The sequence below is a fragment of the Pezoporus occidentalis genome, unplaced genomic scaffold (genome assembly GCF_034315485.1).
Source record: "Pezoporus occidentalis ecotype Australia unplaced genomic scaffold, CSIRO_AGI_Poc_V1 ctg192, whole genome shotgun sequence".
Lineage (NCBI taxonomy): Eukaryota > Metazoa > Chordata > Aves > Psittaciformes > Psittacidae > Pezoporus > Pezoporus occidentalis.
In genome coordinates, this window is record NW_026913771.1 from 1681750 (window position 1) to 1704340 (window position 22591).

Genomic DNA, 22591 nt, shown 5'->3' on the forward strand with positions numbered 1-22591 from the left:
ACAAGTCATTCAGAGTACGAAGTTCTCAAGCTAAATTTGCTGGCAAAGAAGCACAGTGCAGAACTGCAGCTCTAGTGAGAGCCAGTCTGCAGGATGGGGGGTTTGGGTTTCACAGATGCTGTTAAACCAGATCTGCTGCAGAAGGAAGTGCAACATGCAGCCAGCATCTAAGAAGTGCCAGCTCCTTTGTGGTGGTCACATTCTGCTCACTAGAGATGGACTCAGCCTGCAAGACTCAAAGTTGAATCCTTATATATTCAACAACCTTGACCTTGGGAGCTGTCATGTTGGTTTAGTCATTATATTATATTCTGGCCTCAATCCTAAATGCTGCATCTACCACTCTGTTTGCTCTGAGCAAGACATGTGACTCCTTCAGAGCCTTCTTCAGCGAAGCAACAGCACGCAGGCAACCACACATGCGTGCAGGGAAGCGGCTATGCCCCTCCATCACTCCAGCCTGTTTCACGTTCCGCCTGCCTTCCCACCACCATCAGACCTTTGCACTGCCGTGTTCCCCTTACTGGGGACTGCTGAAGACACAGAAGGAAATTGTCACATTCAAACAGTGCAGGGAAAGGCATGGATTCTGAATGTGCTCCAAACACACCTACACACCATACCCCCTTTTCCTAGCACCTACAGCTTCTCATTCACTGTGCAGCCCACTCAGCAGTTCCAAACGCTGAACGGATGACAGGATTAATACCCCGAGTCTTTGTGACGGCACTTGACAATAGGCTAAACACAAAAAGAGCTGGCTGGAATCATCTGGAAAGATAGGAAGCAGTTGCCAGAACTAAATGGCTACATACTGATACTTGTTCTCTGCAGCGTGCAGCAGAGAAAGCCCCCACTTACCTATATCCAGCTGGCAGCCTTTTAACAAACCAATACAACAAAAATGAAAAGGCAACTGGTCCCAAAGAGCTTCAAGAGGAAAAAGGAACAGAGCGCGCCCCTTCACGCTACGTACTTGAAAGCTACAAATAATTCTCACTGCAAGGACATGAACAGGAACAGAGAGCCCAAAGCTACCACCGGAGATCAACAGCGGTCGGCACGTCCCAGGCAATGCCAAGCAGTAGCATGAGGAGAAGCCAACTGAGCACGGCCATCTGGACTCCTCAGAAAAAGGACAGGTTTTCTGGGCCTGTGATGTCCCCACTGGAACAGAGCAATGCAGTGAGTAAGAGAAACAGTATTAAAACCTCCCAGGTTTAAGAGACACTGAAAGCTGTGTCAGAAAACTCGATCTGTTCAGAAATAGCTCTGTTATCCCTTATTTCCCACTTAGACACACAACTTTTGTTTTTAAGTTACTACAGTCATTTGCACAACACTGATTATAAGATTCCTCTATTCTTGCCGCTGACTTAACCCTTAAACATCTAAGGATGAGATGTCCTCATAAAATACCATTTGAAAAGGGAGAGGAGACCTTTCAAGTATGATCAAAGCATGGTGTCAACTCAAGTGCACACGAGTTTGCACATACACTACAAAACACAGGCTCTCCTCACACTCATCCTACTCCCTCTAGCACTTAATCCCAATTCCCCTCATCTGCTATTCCACCTAACAGGCAACATCACACAGAAAGCTCTGCCTTAATGGCACCTTTCAAACCCTGTTAATTATGGCTATAATTATTTCATTAACAAGATAAGTCCTGCAATGAGTTTACAGGAACCACTATGCCTGGTAACACTAGGTGTCTGATGACTCTACAGAGGTTACTTGAGAGTCACTGTGCAGTGGGAATGAAGTTGGGAAAACAGAACTACAGAAATACCTGCTGTAGGTTCTGGGATCTCCCCTAGACAGCGTGAGCCACTTGAGCCATCTGCTTGCATCACATTCACATTTCTCCCAAGGGAGCACGCGTTCAATTGCTTGTTCCCTGTATCCTCACATACTAGAGAGACCTCCTCGGGGTTCACTAATTCCATCTTGTTCTTCCTCACAGAAGGGCCAGTCAGTGATCAGATTAAACTGAGATTCAATTTTGCTCTGATTATGCAGGATACAGACCCATGTCAAGGGAACCAGTTCCATTATTCCACCTTGTGCACAGATGTGACTTTACCCTGTTCCAACTGCATTCCTGAGTTTTAATTGAGTTTTAACATGGGTCCTTAAAGCTATTTAAAGCCCAAAGTCGATATGGAATTAGTGGACCAAACTCATCTCTGAAGTAATTCAATTAATTCAGCATGGCCTTATTTCCCAGCAGTTTCTGCTGCTGTGCAAATACAGAGTGAATAACTATGAGTCTGTTGTGTTTCTCTGTAGGAAAAGCTACATCCAAGCAGTTTTACATCATGTTTGTGTCTTAGGTTATGTAGTCTGCAAGAAGATGCACAGGCTGGAAAGATGAAAGATGTTACTTCCATTTTTGTTTATTCTCATGGAGATGTTATTACAGTTTTTCACCCTGCATCCTGGCAGCAGCAGGTGCTCATTCAACCCCCTCATTCCCTATACACCCAATGCAAACAGGAGCGAGACGTGTCTGATAAGAGCCTTTTGTCCTAACGGGAAGCAACTCAGCACTTTCAGTGCACAGGATAGGTGGGGAAAGACTGCAGACAGACAGTGCAAAAGGTCTGAACACACACCCACAAAAATACCAGCAGGCAACGCTGCTGGCATCACCTCTGCCTCCCATGGAATAAATTCTCTGCTGCTTGGAAAAAGCTGGATGGTGGTGTTGTCAGGGAAAAGATCAATGTAATGGTGCAAACTGTCAGTGACTGAAGCACCTTACACTTCTGCTACATCCCACTTTCATGGGGAAAGAATCGATTCTTGCTTTGTGTGCAAGATGAGAAACTTTACCCCTTGGAACTGTTTCAACTGAAGCAATGCTGCGTGAGCTGGGCCCAATGCTTCTGTCCCCTTTCGAAAGAGGCTAAATTTAGCTGTCACTCACCACCAGCTGAACCCATCTTCAGCCCAACTCAAACCTACAAGAGCCCTTCAGCACTGACGCAGCTTTCATGTCATGGACTCTGCTGTGCTCTGAAAGCCAAGTGTTCTGGTACCTCATGCCAGCCTCCCCACCCCCTTTCCTTAAGATACTCAGCTTTGCTCAAAATTCAGGGAAATTTAAGTAATAATTGATTTTTATTTCTTTAATTTTTTAATAAAGACTTTGTTTTCAGTGAGATTCTCTCATCTTTACAGGTTTCTAGGGCTGAAACTAACAAAAATCAGCACAGTTAACAAAACTTCAAAAAAATGCCAAAGAAGAGGTGTCATGAACCACTAAGGACATCCAACGCACACTCTGTCATATCGATGCTGCTCAGGAAGACAGAACACAAGCAGGACTGTAGAGAAGCCCAATCCCATCAGAAGCAATCCATGGAACACTGCTCTGTGCTGTTCATTGAAGCGGTTCTCCAACACACGTCAGCACAACACGAAGGTGACACTGATGCTCCGATGGGGCTGTGTTGCTCCCAGGCAGACAGGCTCTACAATCTGATTTAAATGGGTCAGGATCCAGGAGCAAATTCCCAGTTATTAATTCATGTGGCAGTATGACTGTCCATTGTCACCAGAGGAGAGAGCAAGAGAGTTTGTTCAAAGAGAAATTTTATATCCCAACTGCAGAAGAGAGATCTCTTCTGAGGCCTTGCAATTAATGAAGATCAGTATTTTGGAAACACAGACTGGCCAAAATTGAGGGGTTTGATTTTCCCCAAGTGCACAGATTTCTAACACAACTTACCATGCTGCTAAGCTAAAGCCTGAGCCAAGCTCTATAAAGCATGTCACAATTCAGAAAGTAGCTGCAAACTGCTCTGTCCTCTTCCCTCCCTCCAGACCTTGGCTCAGTTCAAACACAATGCTCTTAAGTCTCATCATGTTATCGTGAGCCCTGCACTGTTCAGCCTCCTTATTAAAACACTGAGCTGCTGGATTCTGCTCTTACTTTTGTGTTTCCAGCCCCCAGACTTCAAAGCAAAGTTTCAAAATGTGAATGTTAAAGGCACAAACAACTGAAGGCAAATAAGAAATACAGCAAATTTATTACTTCTATAAAACTTCCCAATATTTGGGGGTTGCCATTGTGATTTTGATGGTCTCTAGCTGCTGCTGTTCCACTTCAAAACTTGACTTCAGGATGAAAAAGGATGCAAATACTGGGGAAAACAAAGCAGATGTAGTATTTACTTCTAAAAGCAATTACTCTTGACTTATTTACAGGCACATAAAACCAGAGCAGCTTCAGGAAAGAGATCCCTCTCTTCTCCGCAGCCCAAGCAGGAGGACAGATGTGTGTGACTAAGAGCCATGGAGCCCAGGAGAGCAGGGAGCACGGGCTCTGCATCAGGGAGCAACTGCTCCCTTCCTCTGCTATTCAGTTTCCTTCTGCCAAAGGAAAATCCATTCCTGAAGTAACACAGCACTGGGCAGAGCAGGCGCAGAAGAGCAGCACAGCTTCTGTGAGTGTGGATGGCTGCCTCATGCCTCCACTTCAAATCCAGAATTCAAGATCTACCAGAGGCAATTTAGCATCAAGTTCTTTGACCAGGTCATCATATTCTTGTGGGGTGTACACTACCATTGCCACAGGAGCACCTATGGAATTTCTGCCCCATTTTTGAGCATTGCTGTCTTCCTGTAGGTTGATGCCAGCTCAAAGCATCCAACAGTCATTTTAAACAGGAGAGGAAGCAGGAAGGGTAAAGCCCTTTCTTTCCATATTAATTGTTGCTACTACATGGGTTTTAGAGATAACACAAACCAGAACTGGGGTGGAAGATGGAAACTGCTAATGCAACAAGTTATTTCATTTGCAGCACAACAGTGACTATCAGTAGAACACTGTATTCCATTAACACAGCTGCTAAGCTCACAATAGCACCAATGGTGACAGTAAGAGCAGACTTGCTTTTCAGCAACAGCAGATCTGTCCAGGGCAGCAGCCGTGGACAAGAACCACTGCAGTGAGATGAAGCCACCATAAGCACACCTTACCACTGAGAAGGTTCATCAAAAGTTATCCTTTGTTGTTGAATTCTGAATGCTTGTCTCTACTATGAAACAAGCACTGTGGTACTGAAATTTGTTTTATCACTGTGGATGTGTCCTCTATGGAAGTCAAACAAAAATGTGTGTGCCAGAGGACAGGTCCCCAGACACTGAGGTCTCCTGGCCGCATCAGGGTGCAGGGCATGCCCATCCTCCTATAGATCTGACACATGTTCACACATGTGCCCATACCTTCATTTCCCACCAGCCTCCCTCTCGGAACTGAGCTGGAATCGAGACACTTTACAAGCAGCTAAGCTAAATCTGATTGTAACTCATTCCTTCCATGACAGTCACTGCTGAAAGGAGAGATCACAGGATATCTTCAAATTCCAGGTTAAGACAGTCTTCTAGCTTTGTTATTGCTACTTATTCTAACAGTTGATTTCTATGCAAAACCACTGTGTATTTTAAGAGAGGAGACTCTGGGTGGAGTTTGCTCGTGCACTCAAGCTTCACTCCTTGGCCATTTCAGTTCTGCTGGAGGAGAAAAACTGTCGGGCCAAACACCTCCAACAGACAATGCTGAGGCCCCACTCCAGGAGGTGCCAGTGTCTCAGAGAGATCTGCTTCTTGCTGGCAGACTTCATCAGCTATCCTAAAACAGATATGAAGCCCTCTGACAGCATTTTCTGATACTATAAAATGAGACTGCAATAGAAATTATCACAAGGAACTCCTCCTGAGAAGCCAGTCTTCTTCCCAAGAGGCAGGAGATGAAAGTCCCCCCAGAGTGGCCCCTGCGCTCGTGTGACTGAATTACACATTAAACCAGAGGTCTCAGCTCGAGACTCTTGTCTGTGTTTTTTCCTGGGCTTGTTCTTCAAGCTGTAAATCAGATTAAAAGCACACACCTGCATGGGAAGTGCATAGGGCAGCTCACCCTATCAGCAAGCCCCCAACCCTGCTGGCATTTCCTCCTCTTCCAACTGCAAGGACCAGCAACTGACACAGCAAACCTAGGAAGTCTCAAACCTAATCAACTCCATGCTCCAGTTGCTCAGGATTTGCAGCAGTTGCAGCAACCCCCCTGATGATTCACTGTCCTTCATCCCTGGCAGTTCCCTGGATAATAAATAGGAACAATATTTTATTTATGCCCAGGTCATCAATTCTAAGGCAGAGGAAGCAGCAGATGAAAGGAGAGTTACTTCCATGAGGAGAGTGATGGATTAGAAAAATCCATTTTTAGCCTCTCCCTCGTCCTTGACAGGGATTTCTAAACTGTTTTGAATTATTTACCTTTTTCCTTTTTGTTTGTTTTTTTCCCCTGGACTGAATTAAGTGTTTTAAAATCACATAGCAATTAATTGCTGTATAAACACAATTACACAAGGAGGTACAAATTACCACGGGCTCATTCTGCTAAAAACAGCCACATCCTGACTAAATAAAAGGCCTGATCCTGACTGTCTTCAGAGCCCATTACAGGCAGTAGGCACTGAGGCACTGCAGTGACTTGTAGGGTAAGGCCCAGAGGAAGCAATTACACAGGACAGAAAGATCTAATTTAAGTAGCCGTACTATGGAATAGGTACTACAAATACTTGTTACACAGCTCAGATTTCATATCCTGGCTTTTTCCTGTAAAAGGGCATTGTTGATTGTTTATTCCCTCTCAAATAGAGGCTGCTCAGAGTTGATGAGAGGTACTCAAATGACAGCCTTTGAGATCCACTCCCCTCCTCCCTGCTGCAACACAGGCCAGAGACAGCAAGGCCAGCAAGCACCACTCTACTTAGTAGAGGTCCTGGGGATGAATGTGATTCCAAGAGTTCATCTCTACCTAATCAGTGCTCAATCTCCTGGTCAAAACACTGAAGGAAAAGGTGAGTCATTGTTCTGAGAACTGAAATTGTCTCAATCTCCATTTAACTCTAAACTTCATGGATGCCAGGAACTACGTGCTACCTTACCTCAAGTTCACAGCAGTTGAAGGGGAAGCTAAAACAACTCTAATGACTCCTCATGGAACTTGCTTTGCTGTTTAGCACTTACAGCTTGAACCCTAACAATACCTGCAATTAAGAGCAAGCTCTGAATTACATCCAAAAGTGACAATTCATTAGGGAACAAGAGCTGAAAAGCAGGATCCAAAAGCTGGACAGCTTTCATAATGTGCATAAAATTGATAATGCAAAAAGAGCTAACAGCAAGTAAATGAACAGAAAGCTTACTGTGCAGTGCTGAGCCAGTCAGACTAATACAATCATGACATCTGTACACTGCAAAGATGTTACTGCTGAGCCTGAGGCTGGAAGAATGAGACCAGCCCCATTTCCATTCCTCAGAAGATGTCAAAACATAGAGGATGTATAATTTTTGTGGTTCTCTTCTACAGAACTGGAAAAAATAACATTGCACCATGCCAAAGTTGAGTCTGTTTAGCCTATGAAAAAAGTGAACAATCAAAGTGACCTTGGTTACTGTATACCACAACCTTTTATAGGGAGAAATAGTAGGTACTACAGATCCATTTCATTAGCAAAAGAAAGAAAATAATGGCCAATGACGGGAAGCAGAAGCCAGACAAACCTAAATTCAGTCTCCAATTTTTAATAGTAAGGATGATTAACCACTGGAAAAAATGACCAAAGGGAGCAGTGAATTTTCCCTCCTGAAGTCTTCAAATCAAGACTAAACGCTCTTTCTGAAAAACATGTTGCAATCATAATGAAATCCACTGGCCCGTGCACTGGCGGTCAGATGGGATGATGTGATAACTCCTTCTGGCCTTAAGAGGTCATTACCATGAAGCTGGGAACTTAAATTAAAGCTGGGAAGAAACAAGATCTACTTTTAAAGCAAGAAGAAATCTTATTGTAATGAAAAGTAGTAACTTTACCCATGAAAAGGGAATACTCACCTCACCCCACACACAGCTTTTGCCTATGGTGGAAATGCAGGGTTACACCTGACTAGTCTTGGACACTGATTTCTTTTTCAATCAGATTAAAGTTTTGAAACAACCACATCACAATTTTAGGATTACTGTTTTAGCTTATTTGCTAGCTGAGGGAGCATGCACACAACTTCATGTCTTCAAAGCAAACTGACATACAAATACCAACTGGTTCATGAAGTAAAGCACTAAGAAAATAACACACTATCTTGCCCATGTACTCAGAAAGAAAACAAGGACACCACCCCCAGAAAAAAAAACACCACCCCAACAATTGCTGCTTCCTTCACCTATGGTGTATCAAGTACTTTAAAGTAGCTGAATTCATCCACAACTTCTCTGAAAGCCAGCACCAAAGTTTAAAACCCTTTTAGGATCCCCAGCTTGCAACATGGAGCAAAGTTTGATGCTTTCAGCATACCATAAAGCTCACCAAGAGCCTGTTAAACCAACAAGCTCAGGCTCCAGCACTCTGTGACCTAGCTGCTTCCCTGGCTAGCAATGACTGGGAGCAAGGTTTGCTTATAAACCTTGCAGCTGCTACCTGAGAAGACAGAGAAGGGAGCTTCTAAGTGTTCCCTAGCTAACAATCCAACCCCGACTGAGCAAGTCAGGCACACACCAGTTATGTAGTTTTTCTAACTTCTCTGTGCTGGAGGAGCTGCAGCCTTTTGTGCTGAAGAATTTCATATTCATGTTCAGCAAGGGTCCCATGCAGACATCAAAGGAAAACATTAAATTCCCTCAGCAAGCCTTAGGCTAACTTCAGAGGATACATCACTGCATAATGTTGAGCAGTTGGATCACAGTAATTCATGAAAAAAAGAGACTGCAGGACGCCCACAAGACTCTCTACATACTTCCATAGTCAGGAACATTTCTGCTAAATTACTCTTCCCATGGCAAAAAAAGTCAGCAACCAAGACACCACCATAGCTGTGCTTGGCCTGTATCTTTCCGCTCTTGTTCCCATCCTTTTCTACTGGCCACTAAGTACATATGAATTCAAACAGAAAAGGCTGACAGAGTTTGAAGAACACAGAGTAGGTAGATCCCAGCACCACATCTGCCACTTTGAGAAAGCGAAAAGATGCTATTTACACTGTTGAACATCTATTACGTTAGCTGTTCCCCCAGGCCCCAGTAGAGGCACATTTCTCAGGAAAAGCCCCTCTGTCTTCTTCCTGGAGAGGTTTTGCTGCCATTGAGTATTGAAAATATGTTCTAAAAACCATGGGATGCTGTGCCTGGGAAGGATAAATGTAAAAACAAGTACCTTTCACTCATTTTTTTGGCAATCGGAACACATTGAAATGTGCTTTTAAACTACAGTTGCCTGGCATTGTATTTTGGTTTTTACAGTAAAGCCAAAGAGGATTAGGACACACTGTACCAATTCATAAGAGCAGACAGTACCTACTCCAGAGCTTCACCTTCCAAGCACACTGGACGAAACGGGAGCATTTCAATTGTACAGGTGGGGAAAGGAAGAACAAAGACATCAAGTCCCACAGGAATGTGTTGCAGGGTAAGGTTGAGATCCCGGTATCTCAGTCCACTTTAGGCTTTGCAAAAAGGAATGAAACAAGAGTGTGTGCTAAATTTGGCACAGATTTTTAAATGATGCATTGCTACAAGGGAACAAGAACCTCAACTTATGCTAACCCAGACACCAAAGGAACATATAAAGGAAAACTAGTTACTCACGCCACCCAATTTATCTGATCACTTTATATTTCCTAAGTCAGTAAGACCTTCCTTGGCCAGACAACCCAACAACATCTTGGTAACTGGCTTCTTGTAACAGCTTTGGATTTTCTTAAAAGCCTCAGCATTGATTATTTGCTTTAAATAGCAATGGCTTATTGAGAAACCTTCTACCCATTTTAATGCAAAAGGTTTTCCTGAAGTAGAAAAGAAAGTAAAAAACTGCCCTGCAAAGGCGTATTTGTCCAAGAGTTTCAGGTACCCGGTCCTAGCAAAATGCTTTGAAGTCAGGGTAAGTTAACACAGGTGCTGAAGGACTAAGAGGGAAAATTTGGAGATGAAAAGTATGGACAGACACAGAGTAATACTGGGACCGAGCTCCAGCTTGCGTTTCAGCCAACAGCATGAGCCAGTGCTGCAACTTGGATGTATCCAAAGGAGCTAGAAGCTCATGGCATGCAAAGCAGCACAGCATTCATGCGGTCTCTGCACAACTTGGGGCAAAAGGAATAGAGGAATTAACTTCATCAAGCCAAATCACCAACACCCTGCTGTTACATAAAAGCCTGTTTTCTGGAGAACGTTTCCAAAGATGGTGTCATTTGGGCTGTTTTGATTAAAGTGACACAGTCATGTTCAAGATGAGATACACTGCAGACTGAAAAACACGGGTTTGACAAAATCTCCCACTCCCTTTCTAGTCCTTATGGTGCTTGTTTCTTCCTTCCGTTTGCCACATTTTTATATGGAAAGCAAGCGTGGCAATTGCACTGCTGAGTTCTCAGATGCTAATGTATAAGGCTGTGATGAAAGAACTGCAGAAGGCCTCAGGGAGATGTTTAAAACCTAACTCAAACAGATAAAAAGATGACTGTTTAAGTTTGCCTGGGAAAGTTTCTACACATATTGGAAACCCCTTGAGGCAGGGACTGCCCTTCTGTTCAGTTTAATAGCCAGCTGTACGAATTATGATTGCACAATTACTTTCATAAGGTTTTCAATTATACAAAGAATGTATCTTATTAAGGTTTACAACTATGAGAAATAAAACCTAAAACCCCAAACCCTTTGCATTCAAGTTGCATGACCCTCTAGTGCTCCACTAGCAAGCACTGTAGCGCACTGTAGCACACTGTAGTTAATACTTTCCATGATTCAGTACAGAGCCTCACATTGTGCTTTCATACCTTCCCTTCCGTGGCCATACTTTAGCAGTCAGCATTTTTGGGTAGTTTGTGCATGCATCAATGGCTAGCTCAAATTCCAAGCTGTCTGCAGCAATGGCATTACCCTGCTGGAAGCTCCTTAGCTGCAAAGCTGGCTACATTGCACAGTGGACCAGAAGGAGTACAGACACGGAACAAGGAGGGGAAGGAAACATCAAAGATGAAACCACTGGGCATGCACAGCCTTGTGTTTTCCATGGCTGGGAACCCAGATATGTCAAAATAAAGCAGAGCACAAACTCTAATGTACCATAAAACCAGTAAGTAAAACAAGCCACCTTCTTTGTCCAGTACAGCATCTTCTGTGTTCCAACACAGAATCCAGCTGGTAACAACCTTCCAAAGGAAAGGCAGGGAAGTGAGTACCTCATTGTACAGATAGCTCAGCTGAGCACAGGAGCCTGAAGTCACACAGCTGATCCAAGAGGTCAAATGTATTTCATATCCAGACCTGGGCACAGACTGCTGTTGACATTTACATTTCAAAACTTCTTTCTGTTGAGGAAATGTACAACCTTCTGCTCTTTAAAAGCCTGAGGCTTTGTGGTCCTCAAGGACAGTCCTGCTCAGAACCACTGCAGTTGTACCAGAACAAGAGGAGCCCCCATGAGTCCCAGAATGACTCAGAGGTGATGGCCCAATAGGAAGCCTGTCTATCCAGAAACTGCAAAACCCAAAATAGTAGCAGACTGCAATCAGCATTATTCGTATCAGAATACTCAAAATCAATTGTCTGGCACAAAAGACATCATCACAGAGGTATGCATCAACCTGGCCCATGCAACAACCAAGAGAAAAAGGAAGGAGAAAGCTTCTAATGGAAGAAGATGGGTCTGAGGACCCAACTCAGAGGTCCAAAGGGACCTCCACAGCTGCTAAGGTTTTGACCCCATAAATACAAATGCCACTGGCGCAAGGTGATATGTGCTGGGATCTTCTTTGCAAACAGGAATACAGGAAGCACTACACACTTTCTAACGGGCAAAGCACCTCTGTCCCTTGTGATCCCAGCCTTTCTCTTAAGGCTGCTCCAAGAAGCTAAACCGGTTTAAGCTGCACACGCACGCAGCTCACAGAGCTATTTCCTCTCATCTCAGCTAATAAATCTTATGGCGTGTGTGTTTTTTCTGAACACAAATTTTATAAGCTGAATAAACTCTATGGAACAGTTGATTGCCAAGGCAGTCAAAACCCAGAAACCTGATGCCTGACCACAGCCTGGCACTGCAGGCTCCAATGGACACTCCAAGAATGTTTAGTTTTCACACTTCAGAAAGAGATCCTCTTACTGGCCTGCTCCCTCTGCATCAAAGGCCCCTGACTTACTGGCTCTGAAAGCTTTTAATGTAGCTTATTCTAGAGACCTTTGCCTATGTGATCAGCAAATCAGATGACAGGACAGAATCCTTCCATCGTCCCCTCCTCAGAGCACATCCTACAATCCATCCCTTGCTTCTTCACCACAAAGTGTCTTGGTAGCAGACTGGCAAAAAAATGAGGGTTTGAGCAACCACTCATCAGTCTTCAGAAATCCATCTTACATTTCAGTAGAAGCATCAGAGAACTTCTCCTTAAGTAGGGGCTTTAGTGTTGTTTAGTATAGTTCAGAGGTTAGCAGGGAAAACATCCCCACACACTTCACCTCCAAATCATGATCATGCAACAACCCTTTGGCTATGCTGACAAGTACGTATGTGAACAAGAAAAGTCGGGAAAGTAATTTACGCAGTCGTAGCCATCAGTTAGTGCAGTTTTACAGCTGGAAATGAGAGGAAGGAGGCAGTATCATGAGCAGAGACAGACCACCTGTAAGCACTCCAGAGGCCTGAATTTTGAATCCTGTTCCTACAGCTATTTTCAAGAACACTTGAAACAAAAACAGCAGCTCACAAATAGATCCTTTAGGCTGAGAGCCCACTTTCCAAGCAAAAACTGCAGTACCAGTTAAGACCAAGCACTTCCAGAGCAAGTGACCCGCAGCGTGAGCAAACGCATCCTTCCGCTCCCTGGGGAGGAGGCATCCACCCAGCATCTGCAGGTGAGGTCATGCACATACCTTGGAAATGAGCTCATCGTGGTTGGCAAGATGAGCCCTGCAGTGAATGCAGCTATAGGTCCTGTGGCACGAAGGCAGATATGCCTGGAAAGTCTTGGACCTTGTCATCTTCACCATTGGAGCCACTGAGCGCTGTGTGAACTCTGGGGTGGCCCAGGAGGCACTCCCGCAGGACGGGTCGCACGGGAAACACCGGAAGACACAGGTAAAGGCCGTGGTTTGGCAGGTGATGGGTGTGGGGCAGGCTCCACACGCTGGTGACCGCTTCAGAGGAAGAGATTTGGGCAGAGGGAATGGGGGACTTCACACAGACCTGCGTGCAAAAAGAGAACAGAGACGGAACACTCAGCTCACAAAGGCGGCAATGATCTCACCCGCAGGACGATCTAGGATTAGACTGAGAGCAGGGAAGAATAGGAGCAGCCAGGAGACAGCGTGATTGTCTGCGGATTAGATAAAGGCAGGCAGACTTTTATTCACAGCTCAGCCACTGACTTGCTGACTGTCCTCACATCTTCCTGCCTCTGTTATCTACCATCTTCCTATCACTCCAATGCTCACAACCTCTATTCATTCTTTCAATACTGAATGGATTTGGAAATGACTACAAAGGCACAAAGATGCCAAGAAGATGATTTTCATCAAGCCTAGTCCCCCAGACAACTCTGGGGAACTGCACATCTCAAGGTCTCACTCTGCACCACCCCTTGGAGAAGATGGGCTCTGTTAGCTAGCTAGATGGAAAGTCAGGATCCTGCCAGCTGCTGTCCTGTCAACTCTCTAATGCGACACCCCAGAAGCCCACGAAAAGCTGGAGCTGGACATGGGTTTCCTCAGCCACCAGGAAAAGTACATAAGTCACCAAACCAGTTCTTCTCTCCATTCTGCCCTAGTTTCCACATGGGAAATGAAGGAATACTTCATTACACTCTCCTCTGTAACTCCCTGCAAGTTCTGAATGTAGAAGCTACTCTATAAGAACTGCACTCCAGTTTTGCTCTTTACTCAGAATACTTGACAGCAGTCAAAGCAAGGAGAAGCCTTTGATGACTGTTCTTGATAGCAAGAGACAGTGAAAAATCCTATTCAGGATGGAAACACCTATTTCACAATCTGACATCATCTCACAGAGCCTGCAAGGCAGTTCAAGTCTGGGTCTCTTTGGCAGAAATTAGTTTTCAGATCCCACATCTATAAGCCTTACCAGCTACAAATGTTCCTTTTGAGGACAGCAGCAGCATAAAGGATAAAGGCGGCAGCTCTCCTCCCTCCCCAACCCATGGCGTGTATGCATGCTCTAGAAATTAATCATGAACTCTGGCTGCTCCTCCCATGAGGATCTTCTCTTCCATAAAACCCTGCTCAGTCCCTCAGTCTGCACTTTGTGTATCAAATACTTGAATACTACCAACACTCCCCCCCGCCCCCCCATTAAGAAAACCAAGACATAAAACCTCCACACCTGACCTGCAATGGAAATTCCTGAACTGAACAAAACAGCAAAGTACAAGAGCTTAACAGCTGGTCTCTATGGTGGGACGAGTACCATGCCTGAAGCACAGCTGATAATCTTCCAAGTTAGAATAAAGCCAGCCCAGCTCACTGTGCTGCTAAAACAGCCCCCTTGCATTTGTGTGCTAAGCAGGTTCTGCTGCTGCCCAGTAGGATGCACCCTCCTAGGAAAAGCATCAGCCACACACCTGGCTCAAGATACACTGCAGAGAAGGGCTGGACTGGAACTACCCTAAGCAAATACACCTCTCTGCCTTGCTAAAAAGGAAGCTGTCAAAGCAGCTCAACAGAAATCAGAAAGGCAATCAGGCAACTGAAGGCAGGGCCCAGGAAAATTCTTGTAGAATTCATAAGCATCCCATTTAGGCAATCTCATGACTAGTGCTAGCACTAGTTACAAGTATAGAGCCGTGACAGAACTGTCCAAGTCATACTTGAAAACAACAGAATTCAGACGGTGAATCCACTACTGCTCTTTGCTGGAAAGCCTCATGTGTGACCACCATGAGACAGTGAGATCTGCAAAAAACCCTCATCACTTACATACCAAAGTGCCATTTATAGAACCCTGTCTTCAACACTTCTGCTCCTAAGTTGTCTTGTCATTGTTGAAAAGGAAGATTCAAGGTATCCAAGTTGCTTCAGTGCTTCTGAAAGCATCACCCACTGAACCTGCTGCCAGCTGGACAACCCTCGAAAGCCAGGCTGCCATCTGCAAGCTTTCTAGTAACCAGTTCCTACCAGCACTATACTGGAGGGTTGTCATCGGCCCACACAGGCATCATTTGAAGCAGTCAGCTTCACTGTATCATGACCATGCACAGTGCTCAACAGGAGGCAGACGCCAGTAAAACAACAGGACATCCATTTTTCCCTTTCTCTGAAATATTTTTCTTCTGCTTTCCAGAAGGCAGCTCCCTTACAGTCAAATGGGAAAAAGAGTCTTACTCATCCAGCCAACTGCTGATAAAGCATATTTATCATGATCAAAATAGTCAGCTCTTACACAGTGCTTTTCATCCTTAAAGCTCTTCGCAAACACTAACTAATCAGATTAACCTTTTCCAATTCCAGTTACAGTGAGAGCTTTGGAAGACCCATCCTGATGCAGAAGGGCTCACTTCCCAGCTGGTAAGGAACTAAACCTCCTCTTGCTCAGTCAAAAGAGGTCTTTCCTGCAATTTATCTGGTAAACCCATAGCTATGCATTCTGCCTGCGCATTGAGAGGTACATAACTGCACCTCTGGATTTCAACATGCCTTTCTTTAATCAGAGAAGTAAGAGAAACAGCTTTCACCTCTACCCTGCCCCAGTTCTCCACGTGCACCATGATTTTGTCAAATATGATTTAGTTTTGTGTGAGACAGGAATGAGGAGAGGAGCACTTTAAGGACTGAAGCCTTGTTTGCAACTGGGCAGAAGCAAGATGCAAACCACAGCAGCATCCTTCCTTATTTTCTGCTGACTAGATATGAGTAAAAGCAACGCATCCCAGCCTTCCTGAACTAACCAAGTGCTAACCTTCAGAGTCACAAGACAACAGAACCATCCCCCAACTTCAAGCCCCCGATTCAGCAGCATGCACTGTATCCCAGCTGTAACAGATCTCAGAACCTGAAATTTGAGAGACATGTGCCTTGTCCTCCAAGTGCACAGAAGCAAGAGACTAAGTGTGCCCTTTCAGCAGCTAAACACAACTGGATTCCAAGGCAAAGAACCAAGCCCTGTCTCAAAGAAACAGATTACATTGGACAGACCATCTGGAGGAAAGAAAGGACTGGCAATCACTTTACCCAATTTCTGTTTAAACAGACTCTTTAACCCTTATATTTCATTGATTTGTAATGGTGCAATCTCCTCCCTCTCTTCCTCAGCACAGATAGGTAAATACACCAACCACGTTTTACCATTTCTCTCCTATGCTGTTATGCCAAACCATTTCTCTTCTGATCAGCTGCCTAATAACCACAGCACAACAGCTGGAGAAAGCAGTCCACAGGCACACTCAAAGCCAAATTATACTCAACAAATTACACCCAACCAGAACAATATAACAGCAATCCCTTCATTTGTTGTTTGCTGACCCCTCTGTCCAGGCCTCCTAAGCATCAGTGCTCTAGAAGGACGAGTAAACAGGAAATCCTATCACCGCATTTATCTAATGGAGAAACAAACGCACACACAAATTATCTGCTGCACGCAGCTTTCTGCAAAAGCACTTCATGAGCATCCATTTATTTAACCTTGTAACACATTTAATGTCAGCAAAAAAATCTGACCTTTCAGAAGTGGACAAGAAAAACAGTCAAGTGGGACAATATCAGAGCACAGATTAAGATCCACTGCAACTCCTTTTCTCAGTCTTGTGCCGAGAAGAAAAACCAAATTGGTTAAGGCAAGGGAGAGAATAAAGATTTGTGAGCTAAGATCTTGGAAGAAACTGCTTTGGAGAAACCCTTCAGATAAGCTCATTTGGTGGCTGTATTTTATAAAGGCACTACCTTCGCACACCGTTAAGCCCAACAGTTGATCTGTGTGCTATCTACCAAGATCTCTGTCCTCATTTTAGCAAGGGAGAGGAGGGAAAACCAATGGGAAATGCATTCTTACATCCTATGAGCACAGCTAGAAGCTTGTAAGGACCCATTTCTGTCTCGAGTATCATCTCAAAATGTATTAAATGGGACCCATGACTCTTGGCAATGCAAAACCCAATCTCCTGCCCCTTTTTTTTTCTTCTGTCCCAGTGGCAAACACCTTTGAATTAAAATCTATGTAACAGCTAGCTGTGCATTCATTCTACTGCAGAACAAAGGCATGTGGATGATTTTGGGCTGTGCCCCTGGTTTTTCAGAACCAGTTACTGTTCATCAGCCTCACTGACAGTGGGCATTAAGTGGAATCATTCCATTCACTTAAAACCAGAAAAATGCTTTGATTACTTTCTCATCATGCTCAATACTATTAGAGATGAGTACCTGTCACCAACAACATAATCCAGTATTTTTCTTCCATCATTCTTCAAGAGAAATTTATCTCTGGGGTGGACACGCTCAAGTTGACGGAACAGAAACCTGTGTTTAGCTACGAATTAGCTCACAAGAAGCCAGAAAACTGGTTTAGACAAAAGGAAAAAAATCTAGGGAAAAGATCAACGTCATTTATTGGTGATCAACATCATGGTCATTGGTGAGAGAATCAGCTGAACGCATGCTTGCAAGGACCGTGTGTGTTAGGGCAGCCCTGCTTAATCCTGCTAAGTTTTAAGCAGATGCCAGCACCACGGAGGAAAAACCACGCACACATTTTGCTGTTCAGACAATTTTTTGGTTCAGTATCAACCTCCACCTGTCCAACAGCCACTTTTCACATGAAGCTGTTGGCAATTCAGGAAACAAAAAAGGAGAAATGCTAAGTCTGTGCCAAACACTTGCTAGACAAGGCTACTGCTTGTACAAGTCCATATGCCACAATGGCAGAGAACAAAACCGATCCCACACAAGTCCCATTTTGCATAAACCCCATGCGCAACGCAGCTCAGATGCAAATGTTCCCATTCACTCCGGCAGGGCAAACAACAGGTTTGTTGGGTCTGAGGGTTTGTTTTATGGATTATTTGATTTTTAAGATAAACTACAGTCCATTAAATACTTACTAGAACATTGCAAATGCTATAGAAAGCTGCCTACAGTAGCTCTGAAAAAAATCCATCTATTTGGAAACCCAACCTTTCTTCTTTGGCATCTCTTCTCATTAATATGGAAGAGCTGAGAGATATGCTGAGTGCAATGAAAGCACAAGAGGAATTGGAGAGTTTTCTGTTTTTACAGGGTCAAAAACTGTAGCAGCCTGCACTGCTCCAGGGTCTGAGCATGATTCTAAGAAAATGCTTGAGGTAAGCACATTTACCAGGGTTTTCTTGACATAGAAACTGCCTTAATGTTGCATAATGCACTGCAGTTTTCAAAGAGGAAGGCTAGTCTTTAAGGTGACACACTGAAATTGGGAATCTGGGTTTAATGTCAGAAAGTTGTGTGTGGAACCCTCAGAGACACCCAGCACATCTAAGGAGCTTTCATACTCTGATGGTGGAGGACTGCAACAAAATCTCTTGGTTTGGGGCAGTTCTGGAGATCCTCACTATCACACAGGATTGCAACAGCTTTGAAAAAGACAAAGCCAGACCATTTGAATACAGAAGGGTAGGATGTACCTCATGAAAGGCCCTGTAGGAAAGGAGAACCACTCTGAATTTAAACACAGAACACAAGGGAAGGCCAAGAAAGGAGTTTAAATAACATACGGGTGTACACAATGTACTTTTACTCCCTGCAGTATCAAGTGTCTGAAATGCACCAACTTGAAACACTTGATGACGCTGCACGCAGCTAAGCGGTACTAGCACAACTACCAAAAGTCATTACTGACACATGAACCCCAAGTGTCCTTCTCTATCACCTGCACTCCTTCAGTTCTTTCTCCAAACCTTGCAAGACCCTGGAGACAGGAAAATAACAGGAGAAATGGTGGAAGATGGCCAGCAGGAATCCTCTGCATTTACTTTTATCAGATACTATTATTTGTGTTGCAGTGGTGTCTGTGTATGGAGCAGGATCCTCACTTAGAGAATTCAACCAGAAATACATGTAATCCCTTTGTTCCTCTGGGCGTCTCCTAGCAAGCTGCTTTGTTTCTGCGAGCCCTAGTTCTCTCTTCTCCACACTAAGACAGCACTCTTAATCACTAGGAAGCACTTTATGATTCTGGGAAAAGGAGATTGATAGATGGATGGATGGACGGATGGATGCAAAAAGGTGTTCAAACACCTACTGATGGCAAACAGTGCTGCAGACAATTGTCAGGTAACCACCAGAGGGCATCAAAAAGAGATGAAGCAAGAAGCAATTAGCGACTACCTGGCCGTGGTGAATCAGGGACAGGCAGGACGCCAACCTTGCTGCACCTGCCGTGCTCCACATACCAGCACAGCCCGTCAGCACACACGTCAGAGGTATTGCTCTGCTGAGGAGCTATCAGTATTAAACCTCCCGAAAGTGTCAGAGCAATTATATTAATTGCAGTTTAAAGGTTGGGGTTTCGGGGGGGTTGGTTTGGGGTTTTTTTCCTTTTGTACAAGCTGGCAGCATGTCAGTCTGTGGGCTGTCACAGCTCTCCTCATCAAGAAACAGACTCCACACCCATCTACAACCAGCTTCCTGGTCTCTTGCTGATGGAGAGGCTTTCTATGAAGGTGACGTGGAAGGTGCATTGAGTTGAAACTTCACAGGAACAAACAGCAATCCTTTAACATTTTAAAACAGAATTTTGTCAGTCTGTCCTGCGTTGTCACTTTACAAACTATTAATCCATAACTTATTAAAAACAAAGTAATTTTAAAAAGTTTTTTTTTAATGTTCTTTACACAGTTGTGTTACCTTCTGCCAGTTTGGAGATTAAACCAAATTTAGCAGTTTCACCACAGCAGTGCATTTTCAGGTTCTTAAGTGCAACAGTGCGGTGAGAAGCAATTCCAGAGGACTCCTGCATTCAAACCAAAAGCTTTCCTGCACTGAACCACAGTGCACAACTGCCTGGAAAGTGAAGGAATAGCTTAAAGTATCTCAGCTTAGATGGTGCAGAGGTGCTTCTGTCCTGGCTGCAGACTACTGAGACCAGATGACCATGAGAATATTTACAGACCTAAGGCTGGATTCAGACCATTCAGTGTCAGAACTGCAAACTCATCTCTCCTCACTATTCAGAACAAGCACACTGCTCTAAACAATCCACTCGGACACACCACAGACACCACTGGGATGCAGGGAAGGGAAATTATTATGGACATTTTAATCAAATTCTTCCCCATACAATTTCATCTCAAAAGGCTCAGGACAGCTCAGACAGATGTCATCTCACAGGGCTGGCTTCAAAATTTGTTAACTTTCCTGGGCCTGTCTCCAAAATGACATGAACATGGACTGCAAGATTCAGCCTCTGCCAAGGAATGACTGACACCTCTGGCTGAATTCTCTTCCCACTTTCCTCTGAGTTGCCTGGCAGCAGTATCTTTGCAATGCAGAAGAGCCTGCACTGCTGATAACAAGCAGCACACAAGCATTAGAGCTACCAGCTGCCCACCTTTGCTTTGCAGGTACAATCCATCACAGCCAAATTTACTAACTAGTTACCAGAGATGCCAGCGTGTGTTACCAAATGCAGAAGGAAACATACATGCAGAAAAGCTTCACCGTTGGCCAGGACAAATTTGAAACAAGCCAGTACTTAATTTTGCTCCTACCAGCATATCCCACTTGTGGCACAAATAAACAAAAACTGCAAGCTGAACTAATTTAAAACACCAGTGACTTCATTTCCTCCTTTACAATTTGCAAAGACTCATGTCAGCATCTCCCACAACAGGGTAACAGTCCTTCACCTGCACTGGCCAAGTAAATATGATGCACCTGAGTGAGCTAACAGCAACGGTTCAAGCACACTAAGATGTAGCTTTTCAATTCATATCCATCCTCCTGCTGAAGACAGCTACACGTTCAATGGGATGATCACATTAGGAGCCACAGATCAAGGACATCACACTTTGCCAGCAAGACACATATAAAGTGTTCTACAAAGTGAAAGACCACCCTGCCTTGCTGTTGTAGTACCAACCTGAACTACAGACATCATGGAAAAGCTCTTCCCATCCAACTGACCAGTTACTGACAAAATGGAAACACTTCCCAACTTTTCTTCCTCATTTGTTTTAATTGTGGAACAGTCTAGCTATCCAAATCATCTCTTACTACATTTTTTTGTGCTCCTTATATTGCTCTATTATCTTCCTTTTTGGCAAGTATAAGCATGAGTAGGATTCAATTAATCTGGTCTGCTGGATGGATCGTCTGTTTCCCTGATAAAGGCTGGGTACTGACAGGGAACACAGAGAGAACATTTACCTACTGTGAGCATCCTTCCAATATCCTCAGTCATCTATAGCTGAAAGAAGGATCTGCCATAGCTGCCTGTCATAACTTACTATTTGCGAGCTTGCAAATGCTGCACGTTTTTATCTGCTCACAAAACCCATCTGCTCAGAGAGATCTTCCCAGGAGCATCTCTTAACTAGCCTTGCACTGCCCAGAGCACATCTGGCATGGGAGAGACAGTGGCTTTGTTTTCTGTTCTGATATGTGTCTCTTTTCCAAGTAAAGCCAAGGGTAAGATGCTGGATTCTGATCCATCTCTGCCACTAACACTTTTTATGCAACAGTTACTATATTAACAAGGTACATACTTTCCATGGCAGTTCAGTCATCATCCTTCTAGCTTTCACTTAGCAACCCATATGTCAAGGGGGCAAAGTCAGGTGAAAATTTATAACTTGAATCTTCACATGACAGATACTTTATAACAGAATCTAGTTTAAGATGGTCAAGTCAGCTGCTGCCTTGCCAGTTATTAGTTCCTCTTGCATATCCTCACTACCGTGTTACTGCCAAGGTATGTGAGCTGACTCGCCTCTTGCAGTTCCGTGCCTACTGACGCATGCTTGAGCTGGGAGTTCCTGGGATTCTCATTAAGATCCCCCTCTCCAGTTAATTATTAACTCCATCTTTTTTTTTTTGTGATGCTGGACAATCTGTTTTTAATAACACGCTACTCCAGCCATCCTTTAGCAATATTTCATCAGTGAAACTTCAGTCTTCCACAGTTCTGTGGCTGAGCTATGTAATGCCTAGGTCATACCACGCCACACTTCTGGCCTCGGAATGAAGTCACTGCCAATGTGAAACAGGAGAAGTGAGAGTGCAGCTTTGACACCACTCTGCCTTCCATCTCTGTAGATCTAAATTTCTCTGAAGGGCAAATTCAAAGCATCCTCAGCTTTAGTTCTGTACAAGTCATGACAGCAGTAAAAAGGCAAAAAACCTGCATATTTTTCTAAGTCAGCAAAACATTACACCTTTTAACAGGCTAAACCAACACCTGAACAGGTATAGAAGAACCCATCTCTAGTTGGATGTGTAAGCCTGCGCAGAGGCCGGAAGGCAGCTCTTACGGGTTGCATGCCCCTAACTTCCAATGACTCACACTGCCTGGCACTATCATTCGTTAAAGCAAGAGTGAAGCAGGGATAATAG

At 44.2% G+C, this 22591-nt stretch overlaps 1 protein-coding gene across 2 annotated transcripts in view; it reads right to left on the reverse strand.

Moving 5' to 3' along the window:
- YPEL2 (yippee like 2) overlaps positions 1–22591 on the reverse strand; it is a 78487-nt gene that overhangs the window by 11766 nt on the left and 44130 nt on the right. For both annotated transcript variants that reach the window (XM_062617157.1, XM_062617156.1), the window contains exon 2: positions 12938–13250. In XM_062617157.1, coding sequence (XP_062473141.1) covers positions 12938–13054 — 117 coding nt within the window. In that variant the 5' untranslated portion in view covers positions 13055–13250. The remainder of the gene's footprint in view (positions 1–12937; positions 13251–22591) is intronic.